Source organism: Anabrus simplex, chromosome 1 (genome assembly GCF_040414725.1).
Source record: "Anabrus simplex isolate iqAnaSimp1 chromosome 1, ASM4041472v1, whole genome shotgun sequence".
Classification (NCBI taxonomy): domain Eukaryota; kingdom Metazoa; phylum Arthropoda; class Insecta; order Orthoptera; family Tettigoniidae; genus Anabrus; species Anabrus simplex.
The window spans coordinates 985,641,745-985,664,080 of record NC_090265.1 but is presented as its reverse complement, the minus strand read 5'-3'; the positions used below and the strand labels follow the sequence as shown (position 1 = coordinate 985,664,080).

Below are 22,336 nucleotides of genomic sequence, written 5' to 3'. Positions count from 1 at the left end.
CCTGTTTCCGCTAGTGCTATGTTCCCCAGTCCCTTTTCCTTCTGTTCTTGGAGCGAACACCTGTCTAACAGTACGCTTTGAAAGCCCTAATGTTTGACATGTGTTCCACAACTTGATCTGCAGGAACAGAGAGACGGCTATAAAAGCATATGAATTTCCTCTCCCTTTTGTAAAACTCACGAGTTCTCCGTACTAATTCAAATGCCTGACTATTAAGGGCGACTCCGTGGTGCAAAGGATTATCACCCATGGTTCCTGACTGTTGTTGTTTCCGTGACATCGCACTGCATTTGTTAAAATAAGATATCACAATTATCTCACACCTGACCACATGATAGCGACGACAGACAAAACGGCAACACTTCAATACGGTTGTCAAGCTAGTTATAGATGGCACCACTATACTACCCATATTGCCAACAACAATGAACTGAACATAGTTTGTATTTATTTTGTGGCTCACTTAAGCCTTATAATATATTTTAAATGCTCATATTTGTGTAAACAATACGGAATTCAATACAAATTAACATGAATAAAATGCGTAACAGTATCTGACATAAAAAGTAGTAAATTGGTGATTTGATTGATGGGCGACGTTCTTCATTTCATTTTTGTACTGGAGCCAACATGAACTACAACTGTCGAGTGCGAACTTGTGTCGGCCCACCTATACAACTGGCTTTATGCTGCACCGACACAGATAGGTTTTACGGTGAGGATGGGATAGGAAAAGCTTAGGAGTGGGAAGGAAGTGGCCATGCTGTTAATTAAGGTGTGAAAATGGGAAATGACTTAAAATCATCTTCAAGGCTGCAGACAGTGGGATTCAAACCCATCCAGAAGGTTTATCAATGAGGACAAAGTGGATAGTCCAAAGCGGATTACTTTGAAGTTCCCTGCCAACATAAAAAGAATGACATGAGGTCACCAAATCTCAACCAGGAGAGTATCAACCGCATAATTGGAAAGTTGTGGCTTCAGTTCCCAATGGTGTCCAGTTGAGCATTTCATTTTGGCACATAAACTTTCTCTGGCATGTACGACGTATACTGGACATAGCCTAATAAGCTGGAAGTGCATTTTTTTAATGGTAACAAATTCTCTTTCAAGTTCTCAAACTTTTAGATTCTACCTCATAATGACAACGCAGAAAAAATAATTTCTACTTTCCTGCAACACACATGATATCACTACTTTTTTTTTTTTTTTTGGGAGGGAGAGTTCCTGTCTATGCCACTCATTACCTGATTCATTCCTCATTGTTAGGCACTATCCTCACCGACTGCAGCATAACAGTCCTATGATGAAAACTCGGGTGAAACTTGTGTTAATATCTCACTCCAAGAACCATAAAATACAGTAGCACACAAAAGTATTTTTTTTTTAGAGTCAAGAAATTCCCATTACAAATGGGTACATGACAAATTCACTGAAGCAAATTAAAAAAACCTAGTGAGCTTAATAAAGTTTTCCATTTCACATCTAAATAATAAGATGAAATTATAGATAAAAATAAACAATCGAATATTTTCCATGAAGAAACAAAATAAAAATAAAGAATAAGGGTTGGCTTCCTATTTTCAGGACTTAGCTCTTTGTTGCATAACCCTTTGATTTGATTAATACAGTACATCTTGAGGCATGGAGTCAATGAGCTTGACCAAGCACTCCTGTGAAAGTTTCCTCTGACAATTCTGTGCAAGTCTTTCTTGTTGGTGCAAACTGTTTTCTGAACACTTCCATCCAACTCTTCCCAAGGAGGTTCTATTGGGTTCACCCAGACTCCGGCTTGGCTATTCCTCCAGTACAATGACTTTCTGCTTAACCAGGACATTCTTGACATGAACAGAAGTGGGTGTCAGATCATTATTGTGTTGAAATATCCACTTACGTGGAATATTATTTCTTGTATGATGAATTATATGGTTTATTAGTATATTACTGTACTTGAATTGGTCCATTTTCCTATCAACTTCGACCAGATGACCAACATCACTTCTGGAGAAACAACCCACACCATGATGCTCGCTCTTCCATGTTTCATAATGGGTACTTGGTATCTTTTGTTGGTAAATTGTTCAATATACTTCATTCCATCTGATGAGAACAGATTGAACTTGATCTCATTACTTCAAAGAAATCATCAATGTCCCATGTTGCATACTTTTTTGCAAAATATAATTTGGCCTTCCTATTCTTCTCACTAATGAATGATTTTAAAGTCTGACTCCTTGGTGGAATGGTCAGCGTTGAGGCCTTCAGTTCAAATGGTTCCGGATTCGATTCCCGGCCGGATCGGGGATTTTATTCGCATGTGATTAATTCTTCTGACTCGGGGCTGGTTGTTTGTGTTTGTCCCAACACACTCCTCTTAATATTCAGACAGCACACCACAGTACCAACCACCACAGAAACACGCTTTAGTGATTACATCCCTCCACACAGGGTTGGGGTCAGGAAAGGCATCCAGCCGTAAAACAGGGTCAAATCCACTAGTGCGACTCAGCTTGCTTCCGCAACCTCACAAGGTATGGGAAGAAGCGGTAGAAGAAGAAGAATGAATGATTTTAAAGCAAGTCACCTACCATTCAGATCTACGCTGCTAATCTTTCTATAACCCTAGAAATATCGATTTTTAGCCCATGTTTCCCCTCTACATCATCCCTTATTACCCGAACAGATTGTTTAGGATCAGCCACCAAAAACCTACGAATGATTCAGTCTTCTTTCAGTGTTGTTTTTCAAGGCTGACGACTTTTGGGAATTATTCTGCACGGACCCTAATCTCTTTTGAAGGTACACACTCACGAGTTGCTGAGAGGTCCCAAACTCTTCTTTTGTAACATAGGACTGTGTTTGTCCCTTATTAAGAGCATTTACGACAGCTTGTCTTAACTCTGTAGAATAGTTTTTATTTTTTTGGCATTGCTGAAAAAAATAACTGATTACTAGTTCATTAAAGTTTTAAACCACCACAAAATACTTTTGAGCTAACATTAAGTGGAAGTTTATTGATAAAGGAAATGTTTACCTCTACTGACGTACATGAAAACCACAACATGAAGCAGTTTGTTTTTTGAACCACAGTTCTATTTTGTCTTGATTCTGCTTGCAGGTATGCAGTCCTGCCAACAAAATACATCACATACAAAATACTTCTGAGCACTACTGTAATGCTTGACAGAACGTACATATACATCATTGAACCATTACAGCAGAAACAGAACCTCTACAGAAACCAGCTTGTAACAAAGGAATCTGCCACCTGGGTGATGGCCCTTAATGCAGATCAGTGGTGATTGATTGATGAAGAACTACAAGTAACGGCCAACTCACATTATGAGATTTCACTTGTTACTACATTCCTTCATATTTTAAATTTTGTATGTGGGTTACTACTTGACATTGAAGGTTTACCTTACTTCCCCTGTCCACAAAGGAATTTATTATCATCATTTTAACATTCTTTTTCTTCATACATACTATACATATACACACCTTTAAACTTTTAAAATAATGATTATGATATAGGCATTGTGCTTACAGTTAACTCACTGCACAGGTATCACAGATTAAAAAACACATATTTTAAAACTTTTTCAATATGTTATATTATACAAGGCCACATTTACATTCTTTCGAGATCCACAGAACCAAATGTACAAATACAGTAAAACAGGAACTTTCTACAACTGAGAAGAGCCGGTCCGTTCTGAATCAACAAGATGAGGAATTGAAGGTTCTGATTCAGCTCTTTTCTTTGAAAGATCTTCCCCGAGCACAGAGTTTACTTCTGGTAAAAATGAATCTTTTGTTTCACTGTTAAAATTTGCCTGGATATTTGGCACACTTCGAGTTAAGCACTCTTCATGTCCTTCAGATGCCTCTTTAACTGACTCCATTCTCTTAACTGCTCCCAGTTCTTCACACAAGAGGGCTTCATTTAGGCATACATTATTTATACTTACTGCACTATTAGAGAAAATGGCTGCTGGGCCCAGATTGCATTCTGATGGTTTGTCTTTGGTAACATCTTTTTTATCCAGATCATCTGATAATGACATAGTGTCTACTGTGACAGACCTCTGAAGACTAGTTACACCATTGTTTCGAGGCGAATCCTTGAAGAGTTCCCTCACCACTAAAGGACTGGTAGCACGACTCTGCATGGAAACGGTAGTCGATGCACTTAAGGCTTTGTCGTGTTGGTGCTGACTGATTAAGTCACAAGCCTTCCCTAGAATCACAACACTGTTGAGCACTCGGAATGAGGCTAAGCATAAATATGACAAGATCACCAACATTATAGCTGCTGGACCTTCTACATGCACAGCATGAGCCAAAACACGCACCATCACCACGCCCAGCGGAAGAGGAATGAAACCCATGCGGCGAGCTACCAAGTCAGAATGGTCTGAAAAAGCCTGTTAGGAGAGAAAAACAGACATAATCAAGGTTTAAAATTTACTCATGGGGAACGGGAGAGTTCATACATTACCTTAAATTCATAAATTACTTTCAAACCAATAAACTATGAAACTGCTTACCGGTAATTAAAATTAAGAAAACATGCCAGTACAAGAGCTAATGCAAGTATTTCATAAGTATATTGGGTGATATTCAACAACTTGACTTCTCTTTTCATCTATCATGGAATAAGAAGTACTTTCAAGAATGGTCACACACATAACATGGTAATTTGGATTGCATATTATCTGATAATATATACAGTATTCTCTGTCATTAATATTATTAGAGCTGTACAAGTATGTTATGTTATTTGTTTTTTTACAGCCCAACAACTACTTGCACAGTTTTCAGGGACGCTGAGGTGCTGAAATTTAGTCCCGCAGGAGTTGTTTTACGTGCCGGTAAGTTTTGCAATTTGCTTATGGCGACAATGGGATAGAAAAGGGTTAGGAGTGGGAAAGAAGTGGCTTTGGCCTTAATTAAGGTACAGTCCCAGCATTTGCCTTGTGTTAAAGTGCAAAATAATGGAAAACTATCTTCAGGGCTGCCAACAGTGGGGTTCGAACCCACTATCTCCCGAATGCAAACTCACAGCTGTGTGACCCTAACCATAAGGCCACTACCAGTAAATTTGCCAACACAAGGCTAATTTTTGTGAGCACCTTTGAATACCTCCAGACTGAGCCAGGATTGAACTTGCCAAGTTAGGATCAAAAGGCCAACATCTCAACCATCTGAACCATTCAGTCCAGCAGTAAATTATATCCCACATCATGAGTTAATAACTTCAATGACTGCTGAGCGATTATCCAACAGCAAGGAAGTTCCTAACAGTAGTTTCGTACAAAAGACACCATTTGAGACATTTTGCTACAATAAGAATGCACAGAAAGCCTCCTTATAAAATAAGGCAGTGGTAACTTTATGTAACCTAATCTAATTTTTTTCCTACATGTATGACGAGGAAAATTATATTGACACCTTGTGAGACCACAGAATAAATCCTTAGTATCCCCTGACTGAGGGAAGAGTCGAATAAAACAGGTAACTGTCCAGATATTCCCACCTTGAAGGTATAGGTTGGCAGTCAAGTATGGCATGGCTTCCACTTACTTGTAGCACTCATTTTTATCCTCCCTATCTAACCTCCTGTAGCCAACTCTTGCTATCTTTGACCCTCAAGTCATTTGTGGACTTTCATTTTCTTTTGGTGATATCATCATTCTTCAGAGGGTTGTATCTCAATCATTTCTCTCAATCAGTTCCACACATATATTAGATAACAGTGCTGTCACAAATGACAAAACAATGAAATCATTCTCTTTCAATGCCTAAGCAACATAATAAAGTTAAGAGGGGATAGTTGTACTTCCCCTTAAAACAAAAATTACCATTGCCAACATAATGGTATTAATATCACGAGAGTTGGAACATCAAATTTCAATGTTACCTCCAACTACATACCTTAAAATGCAACTTTTGGCTTTGTGTAGCCGAGAGCTTGCACCCGAGAGGGTGTGTTCAAACACCAACATCGGCAGCCCTGAAGATGTTTGTTTCCCATTTTTGCCAGAAGCGAATGCTTGGGGCTGTGCCTTAAGGCTATTACCACTTCATTACCTGACCGAACACAATCTTCTCCTCTCCTATCCTATCACCACCCAAAACCTATTGGCTTTACGTCGCACCGACACAGATAGGTCTTACGGCGACGATGGGACAGGAAGGGGCTAGGACTCGGAAGGAAGCGGCCTTAATTAAGGTACAGCCCCAGCATTTGCCTGGTGTGAAAATGGGAAACCAAATATTTTCGCACTGCAAGATGTGTGATTAAGCTTATTTTTAATATGTATAACTTTTGCTTTCTCAACGATGCATTTGTTTCTACATTCGTCCCTGTTTTTATCTCCTCATAAGATGTGTATTGTTTAATGTAACACCTTGTGTAAAAAATTGGGTTAATTGAAGAAGTTATATCATGTTCAAGATCATGTTTTCACGTCTCTGCACAATATTTAAAATGAAATTTTACCGTTGGTCTTTATAGCTACTGTTGAGAGTGAAGGAGAATTTCCTGTTGTGCATGTTTATCAGGAACTCAAGGGAGAATTCATTAGTTAGTCGGAACATAGAAAAAATGATGAACTCTTCTCAGAAGAACTCTTAAGGTTTCACTTTACTTTTGCTGCCTGCTGGCTCTTCAGAAATGTGTGCGCGTGTATTTTGTATTCAAGAATCATTCAAGACGAATATTTTCGCACTGCAAGATGTGTGGTTAAGGCTATTTTTAATATATATAACTTTTGCTTTCTCAACGATTCATTTGTTTCTATATTCGTCCCTGTTTTTATCTCCTTGTAAGATGTATATTGTTTAACGTAACGCCTTGTGTAATATAAATGCCTACATGCTGGCCTATTTCCCACATTTTGGCTGATGATGACGCCAAACAGCGTCGAAACTAGTTCCAATTGCAAATATATGTTATAAATAAAACTATAACATTTTTGTATTGAAAAGGTGGACCCTTTAAGTTTTCCTATCTTCCATTCTCGGTTCAATACGGACAAAAATGAAATTCTTAGATTTAAATAAACCCCGTATTGAGCCAGAAGGAACGGATTCTTCGAGTTTGAATTGAGCCGCAAGCCGTGATTTCAGTCATGCAGACCCCTACTATAGCACCAAGCCCAACCGTTATAACCTGCAGGAGATGAAATTTAAACATGGGGTTCACAGAACAGTTGTCTCAGGTTGACAAACCTCGCTTTTCCAGGGTTGGAATCATCTGAATTTAAGTCAATATATCCGCCACTAAGCTAAATTCCACAGATCTGACTCGACACATAATTAAGAACAGAATTATCATATGCCAGGAGTCAATAATAGTATTTACTTGAGCTTAACTGAGAGAAGTGTGTATTTAAAGGTGAGGCCGTTGACACCTGCTGGCTGTTACAAAGAAGGATTCTCTGTTAACCGGGGCTTCACCTCGAGATAGGCATCTCTTCAAGGCTATATAAGCTTGCTTGGAGAGGGAAGCGTCCTCATTCTCTCTTTCGAATTCAGTCGGTCATTGTGTACGCACTTATTGTGTGTTACAGAAACTTATTAATTCTCAGCACTTTGTGACCCTCAGTAATCAGTGATAATTAGTTCTCACTTGATTTTTATTTAATGTTATGAAACGCCAAGTGCGGCATGGCGTAATTCACAAACTTACTAGATACACTTATTTGTGAGCTTGGTAAGACTATTGTTCGGTGTGCATTACTCTTTCTGACCAATTTTAGGGTAGATTTTATGTTTATTTAATTTGCTATTTTGATTAGCAAGAAGTGATGAATAATTTTATGTAAATAATGTGTATATTTTATATTTAGGGTATTCTCAAACAGTTCTTAAAGGACATGGGTTCTTCCACTTTTAAATTATTAGACAGCAACAATGAGCATTGTAATCTGCTACGAGACTTTATGGCTGAAGAAGTCTCAAATGAGACGAAACATGTTCCAAAGTACTTTTAATTTATTTTTATATTAAATAGTTTTCACCTGTAAAGTGAAGTATATTGATTGGGTGGACCATTAAACCGAACACTAGTTCTTAATTTACAGTTATATTCACCGTTGAATACAGAACAGGGTCTTCAACTTTTGGGGCAGGCAAGATCAGGAATGTAAAGGGTCTCAAACCAAGGATATATGATGCGACAGGCTAGAATTGCCATGAGATGTTGATGGGACTGAAATAATGAGGGAGAGGCGATAAAGCCGTAGTGTTCACTGGGAGCGCTGATTTATATGAGTTAATAAGCCAGCCGGTGATTATGGACGTGAATATATTGGCTGTGTGTTAATTTTGACAGAGAGAATTTGTGCCATGGTGCAGAGATAAGGAGTTGGCCTGGTCCTGACCAAGTGAAAGCTCCCAGGTAGAAATCCCCAAGTTAGCTGTACCCTGTGCGTACACTACAGGTGAAAGTATTTTTACGAGAGATGTCGTTACTTCCACGAACTACTGTCTACATGCCTCAGTTATTTAAATGTTTGTTGCTCTACAGCTGATTGCCCAGGCCATGTGGAGAAAGACGGTGGTGTTGTGTCTTGTTTAGACATAAATCTTCGGAGACTGAATATCTCAGAATCTGTTACAAGTGAAATATGTAATGCGAGTGGAATGTATTTTTTTTTTTTGAAGTCTTTGTTTGTAAAATGCAATATGATGTTTTATTTTTATTGACCTAACCTGTACTGTATAATGTTGTAACATAGGCATTTGTAAATAGTAGAATTCTGTCTATAGTTCCTGGAAAGATCTAGAGAGTTACATAACTTTTGTACAGGGTGTGTTACTTTGTTGGTATGTGTTCTAGAAAGCGTGTTCTGTCTATTCTGGAAAAATACGACTTTCGCGATCATGCGTATTCTAGAATGTTAGTCAAAGTTCTCGATCGAAAGTAAGGTTGTGATTGGTGAGTCTAGGTGGCGATAGGGAACACGTGCACGCTGATTGGTTGCCTCCAAGGCCAGTAATTCCTATATATAGTGAGTGAGGCAGTGTTCGAATGATTTCGGTATCCTGATATCTGTTGGTCTTGGTCTAACCGTCTGCGAGCAGCCTATCTGGTTGACGTCCCCCGGTTTTCGGGATGGCACTCTCCTCGGGTAAGCACTCTTGAATTCCGTTCCTGCTAAAATTTCCGTAATGTTCCGATTTGCTTTTCATACAGGAGTCTGCCCAAACCTCGCCTAGATTCACCGAATTAGCTACTTATGACGCCTTAGTTTTTCAGCTAGACTTACCTGTTCGTTTCCGAGGCATTCCCGTTTTGTTTCACTAAAATATGTATATTGTAGTTTAATAGTATTTCCCTTGGGGTTTGCCTCTGATAGTTCTGTATCACTTTAGGTACGCTAGATTTTGGATAACCTGTAAATTGCATTGTACTACTGCATTGGTAACTAGATGTACAGTTCATTTGTAATTTGAATTTACACTGCTACGAATAACCTATGTATATCACTGAACTTATAGCTCATAACTTGGAATGTATATGTAGAATTATCTTGTAAATAATATTTTAAAAACTAAGGATCACGGTGATTCATTTCGGAATCCGCTATCTAAGCCATGTCCATGCCTTTGGTAGGTTCCCAGCCCTTCCATCTTTCCGTTTTGTCGTTCACTAGTTGGCCCTACTGATAGTTACGTACTTGTTTTGTTGGAGATCCGCGTAAAGGCTAGTTACTGTTTTTCCAAGTGTGTAGTGTTTTCTTATATTGTGTATTGTACTCTTACCTTCCCCTTTTAACTGTGTTTGTGCCTTGTTTGGTGTTACCACTGTAGTAGAGGTAACAGAATCGAATCCCTATGCCTCTGTCAACGTCAGTGTATATTTGTGTTTTACTTTGCAAGTGTGATTTTGTATGTGTACTTTGTATTGTTTATTGTTGTCGTGTGTATTTATTGTTTTGTCTTGTGATGTCCTTTGGTGTGTAACGGGGATATATTAGCCTCTCGGCTAATTTAAGGGAAGCCAGGTTTTGCCCTGATTCTTTGCTAATGGGTACGAATCCATATGATTACAGTCTGTGTTATTTTGGATGTATAATTTAGGCGCAGTCCTGAACAAGTGTTTTTTAAATAATTGTGTCCGAGTATTCGGAATGTACATGTCAGTTACACCAACTACTAGTGTGTCAAGTGTTATTTTCATATCTAATGGAAGGTTTTAGATCGAGCCTACGGGCACAGGACTTAAGGATTCAACGAAGCAGTCAAATAGTCCAAACAATGTAACACATTCCAATTTCCACGTACAATATTTTAATTGTAATTTTCAGGTCGTGACCCATGTTTTTTTTGTATAAAGAATTGCCAAAATGTCAATTATGTAGATGTGCGTATTACTCTTTCTGACCAATTTTAGAGTCGATTTTACGTTTATTTAATTTGCTATTTTGATTAGTATGGGTTCAGTTCACATTTTTAGATTAATAAATCTACCTTACCCGTATACCTGCGTTCTCATTCATTAGTTATATGTACGTATTTTCTGTCCATATATTTTTAATATATTTTAGTAAGCAAAGATTTTATTGCCCACTTCCAGATGTTCCATGCGCTAGGCTGAATTTGTGACAGGATAGGGTGCAGTGTGTTTTCCTTTTCATATACTACATAAATATTATTCCCACAATAATGGGGGAAAAAGGCTGATGTATGATGTAAAATTGTCTGCTAATATTATGACCGACATATACTATAGCTCATACCACGTTAAGAAAACAGTTTTGCTCATATGGACCCACAAGGAGTGAACACACCCCCTCCGAGACACCCATAATTCCTCGTGATTAAGGGGTATTATACTGCACTTTGTAATGTATTATGAAAGATAGATACAAACGATGAGGCATTTTTGCTTATGAGTTATTAAAAATTTAACTACATAAAATTTCCTTTTTCATAAATACATTTGTAGGGAGGAAGCACAATGGCGGGAACAGCCATCGCTTCGTTGCCTTCCTTCATTTTCCTTCAGAGTTACTCTGGTACAAGCCTCGTGTAGTCCCTCACTCTGTGAACCACCGGCAGCTCACTTCTGTAATGAAGTCATCTACAGTATTTATTTGTTGCATGTGTACTTTTAGGCTTTGAATCAGTGCGTAATCATCTTGCGTTGAGTGAGAGTTATGTGATAAGCCTACGTGTGCGATTTCTTTCTTTAACATTAATACTGTGATCTTTTATAGGGTCATCTACAGTATTTATTTGTTGTGTCTATTTCCTAGCCATTATTGCCTGGATAAATTTATTAAATGCAATAATAAATGCATCCCTCATCCCTCAAGCATATAAAAATGATTTGTCTCTTTTCTTCCCAGTTTGCCTTACACTTCAATGCTGAGGTCTTTTATGTGGTTAGTTTACCTCTGATTCTGTACAAACCAAAAATACCTCCTGTAAACCCCCGCCCCCTTTAGTTCATAAAAATAATTTGCAGCTTAGTTTCTTCCACATCTTGTCTTGAACTTATATACTGAACTTCACAAATTTATATGCCGCCATTTTCCCGTGATGGTGTTGAGCAGAGCCGTTCGATATGGTTACGTAGATATGTGCTACTTACCATTCTGACTGTTTCTGATATGGGCAGAGCCCTTCTTTTCCTTTTACAATGCAAAGTAGACGTATAGTGTAAATAGTTAATCAGATAGTTCGTGAAAAGCATGTGAATAAGTACTAGTTTTGTGTTGGGTAATACATTTTTGTGGGTTATATTACTGATGATATCTTTGGTGTGACGTACTATGTCAGAAAGGGAGTGAAGATAAATCCTTTTGTAAAATTTACTGAAACCATAATGGCTGTAAATTCTAACTTGCGAAGTGGGAAACTGTTTATTTTATTGAATATTAGTTGGGAAACTATTCTTTCATTAAGTATTAATTGGGAATGGAAAAATGTTTTGTCGCTGGGTGGAAGTTGATCGTGTTGAGGAAAATTACAAATTATTATTATTAACTTTAATGTTAAAAGATCAACAATAGAGTAGCTGGACCGGTCATTCAGGAGATCACGCAAGTTAAATGTGAGCAGTCATCAAGGGGAAGGCCCAGGAATATTGTGTCTTGTCTTGTCGTCATAATGGTGTGAGGAATTTGTATTAGTGATGTGCTTTTGGGGTTAATGATATCCTAAAGAAGGATACTGCATTCAGGCCAGGGTCCTGAGGAATTTGTATTGTTGGGATTGATGCATGTGATTGTTTCTATGGTTTCGCACTTGGCGATCGGATTGATGCTTGTTGTTTAAAAGGGCCTAACATCTAGGTCATCGGCCCCGATCGGAATGAGAAAAAGTGATACTGAAACAGTGTTGTTCCCCTTGGTGCGTTTTGTGACAGTAGTAAAGTAAAGTAGAATGTAGGTCTTATCAATGTGTATTTTCAAGTCGGTCAACAGAATGAGAATTATAGAATTAGAATTATATCTGATGCTACTGCTATCAAAAGGAGCAATCTCAACTTTTTGTTGAAAATGAGATACTGATACCGTTGTATTAATAGCTGTCTATAAAACTATGTTGTTTGTCTTTTTCAAAAAGAACAAAACCCCATCATTTCAGAGCACGAAAGTACAGTTTGACTTTCAAACAGAACAATCTTCGCCATCTTTTGGTATCAAAAGGGACAATCTCCAGAACTACCACTCAGCTCTTTCTGCTCATGTTATGTGAGCGCTGCCATATTGGTTCAATTGAGTTATAAATTGAGACTGTCTTGCTTATGCGTGCCTATTTTTCGGTTTTAGAGTTATACTGGAGGTATTTTCGGTGTTTTGAAAGTATATGAAAGTGCATGAACATATTATATTACCAAAACAAACTGTAGCATTCTTCAGTGTGTTCTGTGATGGACATACTACCGCAAAACGTGACACCTGTGTCACCCACAAAAGCGAGGAAACGGACCCATGATCAGAGGAAATGGAAATCAGCTGTTGCAAAGAAAACTGAGGTAATAACATTCAGTCAGTAAATATTTTTTTACCACTAGACATTCAATTGGGAAATGGACTCTTGCATAGTCAATATCCATATGAACTGATTATAACCTCATTATTTTATCAATTAATAATGCATTGTTATCCATTCATTGAAAATCGTTTGAACTTCAACACTGAAATATTTCTGCACAATGTGATGTTTAAAAGAGAACTAATTTACTTTCGTTTTTTCCTAAATAGGTATGCCACGAAGGATATGCCTACACTACCTACATGTAAAGATAAACACATAACAAAAGCATTCAGATGTGGGACATTATCCATGAATGAAATAAAGGTGTTCCATGAACAGTACCACTGCAATAAAACTTAGTGCTCAAAATGCGTTTATTTGTAAGTACACTGAAATTTTACCTGTGCAGAGGAGGCGGCTAAAGAATGAGAAACATACAGGAAAGCAATTTCAAACTAAATTTTACGTTCAGAACAGTAAAGGTACGAAGGTTCCAGTATGTGAAGTGTTTCTGAACATCCTTCATGTCTCCAGGAAGCGTGTTGATACCATAACTAAAACATATGCGCAAACTGGTAACGCCACTGTTGAAAATCGCAGGGGTGATAGGAAGACCCAAATATTCCGGCCAAGAAAGGAAGTTTATTTCTTCCTTAGTGTGTGTTGAATCCCACTATTACCACAATAAGTCTGAGAAAGTACTTGCCTTCTGAATTAAGTGTAAATAAACTGTCTGCTATGTACAATAATAGGGTTACAGATCCAGCATTAAAAACTACCAAGTCTTATTTTTGAATGGTTTTTAACACTTGTTTTAATCTTGGTTTCAAGACTCCCAGTAAGGAGTGTTGCTCCCTCTGCAAACAACTTGATGACCGTCTAAAACAAGAGAAAGATTCCACAAAACAAAGTGAAATAATGATAACCAAGCGTGTCCACAAACTAAAAGCGAAGGCATTTTACACTCTACTGAGAGAAGCTGGTGAAGAGACTCTTGTATTATCCTCTGATATGCAGAAAAACCAGTGCAAATGCAAGCTTACTACGGAAAATGTTTTTTGTTATTGCTGGACGGAGGACCAGTATGGAATAGGGTCTAATCAGATTGCATCAGCGGTTTATGATAGGCTGACAAAAACTGACCTGACATATTACAAGGAAGTGAGACTCATTTGTGACTCGTGTGGGGGTCAAAATAAAAACAAGAACCTCCTCGTCATGTGCGGTAAATGGCTTCTGACTGCTGCAAGTAACATAGAACGCATTGAACTTGTGTTCCCTGTACAAGGTCACTCTTTCATTCCTCCAGATCGTGTCTTTAGCAATACTGAAAAAGACATCGAGAATGAGAGACAGATCATTACTCTAGCAGCTTACAAGGACATGTTGCAAATCATGGAAGGGTCATTAATCTTGGGGAAGACTGTAAAGTTTTTGAGTGGAAAAGTAGCACAGTTGCTGTTCTGAAGCCAACTGGATCATGACACTTCAAATTTGCTCCAAGCAAGCGCATAATACTAACGCGGAGAGTCAAGAAGTGCGATGGAAAAGTAAGAGGGGAGACAACATACCGCATTGAAACTAACAAGTCCATGTTCATCACAAAGAAAAACTGTTCCATGTCTGCCATAAACCCCGAGGAAATATGTGCAAACAACGTACACAACTTATCAAAAGCTAAACTAAGCGACGTTTCGAAGCTTTTGTCATCCCATTTCAGTGCAGACTGGAAAACACTTCCCGAGCATCGGTATTATGTGGATGTGCTGCTGAGAGCGGACGGAGAGTATGAAGGTGGCGAAAATCTGCAAGATGATGTTTTACGTGAAAACATTGACGACAATGACTCTCTTTTGATTGTCTTGTTCATATCTAAGTTTCGACCAGTGAACATGATACGCTTTGCTACTATAATCCAAATGTAAAAAAATTTGTTTTGATTGCTTAATCTTCAAAATGTTTGTTGAAGCAGGTATGTCCGAATTACAAGGCACTTTACTATAACAGCTAACCTTGGTTTACAGACTTCTCTTCCTTCTTTTTACTGACTTTCTGAAGGATGTTAATTTTTAAATTTTATTTTACCCTTTATTGAATGCACTGGTAATAAGATTGTTTGCAAATCTAAACTTGATGTGTTTCATGCTGGTGGTCTTCCGTTTTTTTAGTCTAGGTAATATTATTCATCACTTTTGTAACTCTTTAATAAACGTACAGTACATTACAGTGACATTCTTGATGTTTCAATCTAGTGTACAGAAAAGTAGTGTAGGTATCAAAATTCTGTAAGTTATTAGCAAAAACAGAAATCTTCTTACATATTGGTATCAAAATGAGCAATATCCAGGAAAATCTGAAAGTTAGAATCAAAAGGGACAATTTCAAAAACACAATTTAAAATACCTAATTAACCATTAATCATATGGTAGGTTTTCTTTGATTACTTGCTCACAGCCTGTCTGTTGTGTATATAAGACAAAAATCACCCAGATAGAGTGAATAGAAATCCATTAGGTAAAAAATCACTCCCACTGTAAAGTGCAGAAAGGTGGAGATTGCTCCTTTTGATACCAATAGACTCATCTGTAAATTGTAGGTTTCCGTTTGTATCTGATTAGCGAGGCGACTGCAGGTAGAAAAAAGGGTCCAGCCAAAATGTTTGCCGGACGGAACTGAGACCATACGTGGAGCAGGTAGTGTGTTGATTCTCTCATTTATACTGGTTCGAAAGATTTCATTCTTTGACTGTCAGAAACAGACAATTGTTTACAAGCTTCAATGTATTGTTATTCCACATTCCAACAGTTGTATAAATTAGGATATTTTTATTTATTTGTACTTCCTACAATGATAGGCTGCCTGTATGCAGTACCATAGAGGTGATTTCTAACAATTTGAACGAAGGTTTTAATGGCCAATGGCTAAATCACAGTATATATTCCTTGGAATGCCCACACTTTGAAGAACCAACTAAGAATATTTTGGTATGGTTCTTCTTGCTCCGACAAAAAGTCCTACAACCCTTAGTTGTTTTTGTTTTTCACGGTAGTGATATCATGATGGGGCAATGATCATAGATTGATATAATTTATTTAGCTCGACAGTTAGCGATGTCGTATCATGGATGTAGGTTCCTTAAACATTTCAGGTCGCCGTGATATCCAGAATCTCTGCAACTGAGCATTTTCCCCAAGTGAACTGGGAACCACTATAGTCTATGCATGGGAACATTGGTTTGATGTCATGTGTGGGCACTATAGCTTGTCACATATTTCTTTTACTGTTCTGAGGGTTGCACATGTTTGTGGTGTTAGCACAGCATGATCCACACATTTAATCATTATTAATGAATGATATTTTTTCTTAACATTATGTTAATGAAGGGAAACAGTTAGGATGGCAAGACACTGATTTGTAGAAGCACATGTATTTCTTTCATGAAGCTGCAAAAATGTGACAGTCATGCGAATGACCAGTCAATGAAGTAACAAAAACAGACCAAATAAAACTTTTCTTTGTCATTAAATTCTCAGGAAAACCATCGTTCTTTCCTTCGATATTTTGCTTGTTGAGGACATACATGTCAGTTAAATCTATGTTTAATAATTAAACACTGTCAAGCATAATGGTGACAGTTATTAACTTAAACCCAAGTTTACATAAAATCAGCTTCATGGTCCGTATTGCACTTTAACAGATTCACAACTAAGTATTTTTTATTTTCCACCTTGTGGATACATTAGTTGCTTTAGGCAACTTATTGGTTAAAAGTGGTACATGTTTTGTATGTTATTAACATCTTCAGCTACATAACACTGTTTAGATGAAAAATTCACATATTGATGATGATGATGATGCTTGTTGTTTAAAGGGGCCTAACATCGAAGGTCATCGGCCCCAATTCATATATTGACAAAGTATCAATGCTTTGATAGAAAATGTCCTTAAAATTAGCATAAGATAATTAAATGACAACACTGACTGTCAGAAACAGACGATTGTTTAAAAGCTTCAATGTATTGCTATTCCACATTCTAACAGTTGTATAAATTAGGATATTATTATTTATTTGTACTTCCTTCAATGATAGGCTGCCTGTATACAGTACCATAGAGGTGATTTCTAACAATTTGGATGGAGGATTTAATGGCCAATGGCTAAATCACAGTACAGATTCCTGGGAATGCCCACACAGTGTTATGTGGCTGAAGATGTTAATAATATACGAAACATGTACCTCTTTTAATCAATAAGTTGCCTTAAGCAACTAATGTATCGACAAGGTGGAAAATAAAAAAATACTTAGTTGTGAATCTGTTAAACCTAAGTGGGTGTTAGCCTGAAAGTCATTTCATTTTTATTTTTGTTGTGGAAGCCTCACTTCCAAATGATTAACTTTTAATTGTTTTATTGGAGTTTTGTTGTTGACAAATGCACTTGAGCATGATGCAATAGATTTATTTGGGATCTTCAATACAATAAACAATCAATTCAACTTATCCTTTGGCCATCAGCCCTAGTAACTTAAATTCAGTATTTGTGACAGTCAATCCACAAGGACATTGGAGGTCAATCTGATTCGATTAAGGGCTCATGTGACTCCCAGTGATCCTGTACAATATTGTTGAAGTCAGTGAGCAGCCTTAACAACTTAAGAGAAAGTCTGGAGCTTGAGTCTCGGGAGCTATACTTTCCAGAATCGTATATATATTTTTTTACAAGTTGCTTAACGTCGCACCGACACAGATAGGTCTTACGGCAACGATGGGACAGGAAAGGCCTATGAATGGTAAGGAAGCAGCCATGGCCTTAATAATTGAGGTACAGCTCCAGCATTTGCCTGGTGTGAAAAAGCAAAACTATGAAAAACCATCTTTAGGGCTGCCGACAGTGGGGTTCGAACCCAATATCTCCCAAATACTGGATACTGGCCGCACTTAAGCGACTGCAGCTATCGAGCTCAGTCCAGAATCATATGGAACAACCCATGGTTCTCCGTGGAATCCGACGGACCAACTTTCAGGTTTTTTGACGAAGTTAGATTCGTTCATGATGGTTTTCCTTTTTCTTAGCTCCTCAGGCAGCACTGTAAGAGAACATGGCCATGCGACTCTGAAATATTGGACAAAGAATTTGACCAGTATGTTCATCATTCCTGATGACTTAGTGAAGTTAATTCTCCAATTTTAAATTTTTATAAATATTGCCTTAACCTTCAACAAGCTTTTAATTTCATGTAGTTAGAATCTTAAATGTTCCCATAGTCCCGTTAGCAAGTGACGAAGAACCAGAAGAACCCCTGATAAGGTAAGGGTGCTCATAAATGCTGGTGAAGGATTTATATTTCTAACAGGCTAACAAAGGGTTTCAATATGAAGTGAACTTTATAAATATTCAGCTCCTTGGCTGAATGGTCAGCACAGTGGCCTTCAGTTCATAGGGCCCTGGGGTTTGATTTCTTGCTGGGCCAGATACTTTAACTGCATTTGATTAATTCCTCTAGCTCAGGGACTGGGTATTTGTGATCTTAAGAGACATCTACACACATCACGTCACACCACCAACCACCACAGAAACACGCAATAGTGAGTACATTCCTCAATACAAGGTTGGCGTCAGGAACAACAACTGGCCATAAAAATGGACTTATTCCACTTTAGTACTGATTCCAGATAACTGAAAAAAGGCCACAGAAGAAGAAGTATTGAACTTAATAAATAAAAGGCTTTAAGCAATAACACATTATGCCTCGGAACCTGCAATTTTCATTTAAGTTTTTAGAACATAATGGCATTAGTGGCATCAGGTTTTTAAAGAATCGCTGTAGAGTTTTAAAAAATAGGAAAAAAATACTTTTTTATTCTGAATTTTAGTCTTTGTAAGAGATTTCATCTTCCACAATGAAAACCAATGGCTATGAAAATTTGGTACATTTGATACAAATAAGAGAGAACAGGCAGTGGAGAAAAGACATTTGTATGCTACTTCATAATTAGAAACAACCATGATAGAAGGAAGACATACATGCTCTTGTCGAGTCTGGGCCATGTCATATGCTAGACTGATGGTATAATCTCGGTATACATCCACAGGTAATTCATTGAATCGGGTGATGAATGCATGCTTTATCCAATCAACAAATACTTCAGCTAGAAGAACCATCAGGCAGTCTGGAACTAACACCCAGAATCTCTCTGCAATCAGAAAATTCACATAATCACAACAAAATTCTCTGTTAGTCACAATAATCATGACAAGCTATAATTTCAGGCAACTGTAACCAAGATTAAGTGCTACACAATATGCTCTACTTCTCAGCACATATTTTTATGATTCACTTAAAAACATTCCTGGAGCACACGGTTTAAGGTTCCAAAGAGATGAATAAGTGAGCCAGTATTGCGTGCATCAATTGTAAGTGAATGTAAGCAGTAACAAGACATTCACAAGTCTGATGAGTCATTCTCTGCAAGACTAGTAAGCAGAGTTCAATAAGCTCTGAAGTGAACTGTGCTGATATGACAAGGAACTGTGGAGATCTTTTTGGAGAATAGAAGTTTGATGCAACACCGAGCGGCGTGTTGAAATGTGTGTCTATGTGTGTAATAATTGTGAGTAAATAAAAAAAGTGTTGAGTAGAAAATTCTAACACAATTGGACTAGTAAATAACTGTAAATAGCAGCTTAATAAATTTAGTGGATAGTACCTTTCTGAGCAGTGATTTTAGTTTTAAGGTCCCTGATAACTCACCACAAATGGCGATAGCAGCAACATTTAACGGGTAAAGTATTTTAGTACGAAGCTAATCCCAAAAATAAAGTCTCCTAATTTTTGATAAATACACAGACCTGTCTAATTCTACAATGGTTTACATCATTTTACAGCTTGGACATTTAGCTATTTTTCTACATAATTACCATTTCAGCTGATGCATTTTTGTAGACGCTGTGACAGTTTTTGTATGCCCATGTCATACCAGCTTGCCGTCAGGCTGTTCAGGAAGTTGTGAACCTCATCTTTAACCTCGTCGTCGGTGCTGAATCGCTTTCCAGCCAAATAGTCTTTCAAATTAGGGAACAAGTGATAGTCACTGGGCACCAAGTCGGGACTATAGGGTGGGTGGGTGATGATGTTCCACTGAAACTATTGCAGGAGAGCAACGGTTTGCTGGGCGACGTGCAGGCGAGCGTTGTCATGGAGAATGTTTACGCCCTTGCTCAACATTGGGCTTCTCCGGTTCTGAATTGCCTGTCTGAGTTTTTTCAGGGTCTCACAGTACCCGTCAGCATTAATTGTGGTCCCAGCAGGTATAAAGTCGACCAACAATACCCCTTTCTGACCCCAAAACACGGATGTATGACTTTACCAGCAGACTGTGAATGCTTGAATTTCCGCGGCTTTGGCGAAGTGGGATGCCGCCCCTGGCGTGATTGTTGCTTGGTCTCAGGTGTAAAATGAAATACCCAGGTTTCGTTACCCGTGACAATTAAGTTCAAAAAGTTGTCCTGTTCGGCTGCGAAGCGTTGAAGAAATGCGCGGGAAGAATCAACTTGCTGCCGCATGTGGTCTTCAGTCAGCATACGTGGCACCCATCTTGTGCACACCTTTCAGTATTTCAACTTTTCAGTTAAAATTCTGCGAGCGGCGCTTCGGGAAATCTCAGGAACCGAAGTGCAGAGATCATCCAGGGTGATCTGCCGATCTTCATGCACGATTTGCTCAACCTTCAAGACTGTCTCGACGGAAATTGACGGTCTCCTGCTCCTTTGTTCATCGTGAATTTCAGTCCAACCGGCTGCAAACTCTCTACACCACTTACGAACATTTTTGACATCTATGCACGACTCACTATACACTTGAATTAAAATCTAGCAGGTTCCACCTTTTCAATACAAAATACAATGTTGTTGGATGGTATTTACAACATTATTTTATTACAGAACATGTTTCGGTGTTTCATTTTGACACCATCATCAGCTGCAGCTGAACAGGACAACTTTTTGGACTTAAATTGTCATGGGTGACGAAACCTGGGTATTCCATTTTACACCTGAGACCAAGCAACACTTCCGTCAATTGGCGATAGATTTCAATTGGTTCAGTACCTTTTGCGTTCAAAAACCAAATAACTGCGTTCGCGCTTGGCAATAACATCCAACGGGAGCTCCATTCTCAACGGCTGCCAAGCCAAGAATGAGTGCCTCAGCACAGCGTGCATATGTTTATATACAAGCGCGGGAAACACTCTTCACAATATTGTGACCAACAGCCACACGAACAGAGTACTGTATTTATAAAAAAAATAGGAGACTTTAGTCTTGGGATTACCCTCGTACAAGTAATATTACAGAATAATCGACAAAACAGATTGAAATGGTTTGGACATGTCAAACGGATAAATGAAGTAAGACTACCAACACGAGGACTGGAAGGGTGGATGACAGGGAAGAGAGGACGAGGAAGATCAAGAATGCGGTGGATGGACTTGGTGAGGAGTAGCATTAGAAAACAAAACATGGATTGGAACATCGTGTCGGAAGAAGAATGGTGGAATGACAGAACGAAGTGGAGAGGAATCATATTTGCTCCTACCCGATGTCAGCTGGAAATGGGAAAATGCTAGCTGCTTTACGTCGCACCGACACAGATAGGTCTTATGGCGACGATGGGATAGGGAAGGCCTAGGAATGGGAAGGAAGCAGCCGTGGCCTTAATTAAGGAACACCCCCAGCATTTACCTGGTATGAAAATGGGAAAAAGCGGAAAACCATCTTCAGGGCTGCCGACAGTGGGATGTGAACCCACTATCTCCTGGATGCAAGCTCACATCCCCACGACTGTAACAGCATGGCCAACTCGCCCGATAATGGGAAAATGATGATGTTGATGATGATGATGATGATGAATTGACAAGAAGGATTCTTAGATAAACTCTGTGGACTTAAAAGTTACTCAGGATGAAATTAATTTTCCCAAGTTCAATGCAGTCAGGATGAACTAAAAAAAAAAAAGTTAACAGCCAATCAGGATGAACTTAAGGTAAAGTTTAAAGCTAACCAGCATGTACAGTACTTAAATTCAGTCACTTAAGGTAGAACTCAGAACCCAGTTGAATGAACTTACAAGTGGACAGTACCATTTACAGGAGGAAGTAAGATCAGAAAGTGACATTATGCAAGATGTAAGTAAATGATAGAAAAACGGTTCTAGGTAATACCACAAATTGAGTCCAGTGTTCAAGACTCAAGGCAAGAGATGAATGAAATTGTCAAACAGTTTCAGGCAATACCTCAAATTGGGGAGTCCAGTGTTCGAGACCTAAGGCAAGAGATGAGT

The 22,336-nt window shown here is 38.3% G+C and overlaps 1 protein-coding gene across 1 annotated transcript in view; it reads right to left on the bottom strand.

Annotated features, from left to right (window-relative positions):
• Positions 1 to 3,589: 3,589 nt before the first annotated feature.
• The window catches only part of LOC136857853 (protein TAPT1 homolog), a 186,628-nt gene continuing 167,881 nt past the window's right edge, over positions 3,590 to 22,336 (bottom strand). The window contains exons 8-9 of the mRNA XM_067136837.2: positions 19,024 to 19,193; positions 3,590 to 4,427 (exon numbers count right to left, since the gene is read on the bottom strand). Coding sequence (XP_066992938.1) covers positions 3,690 to 4,427; positions 19,024 to 19,193 — 908 coding nt within the window. The 3' untranslated portion in view covers positions 3,590 to 3,689. The remainder of the gene's footprint in view (positions 4,428 to 19,023; positions 19,194 to 22,336) is intronic.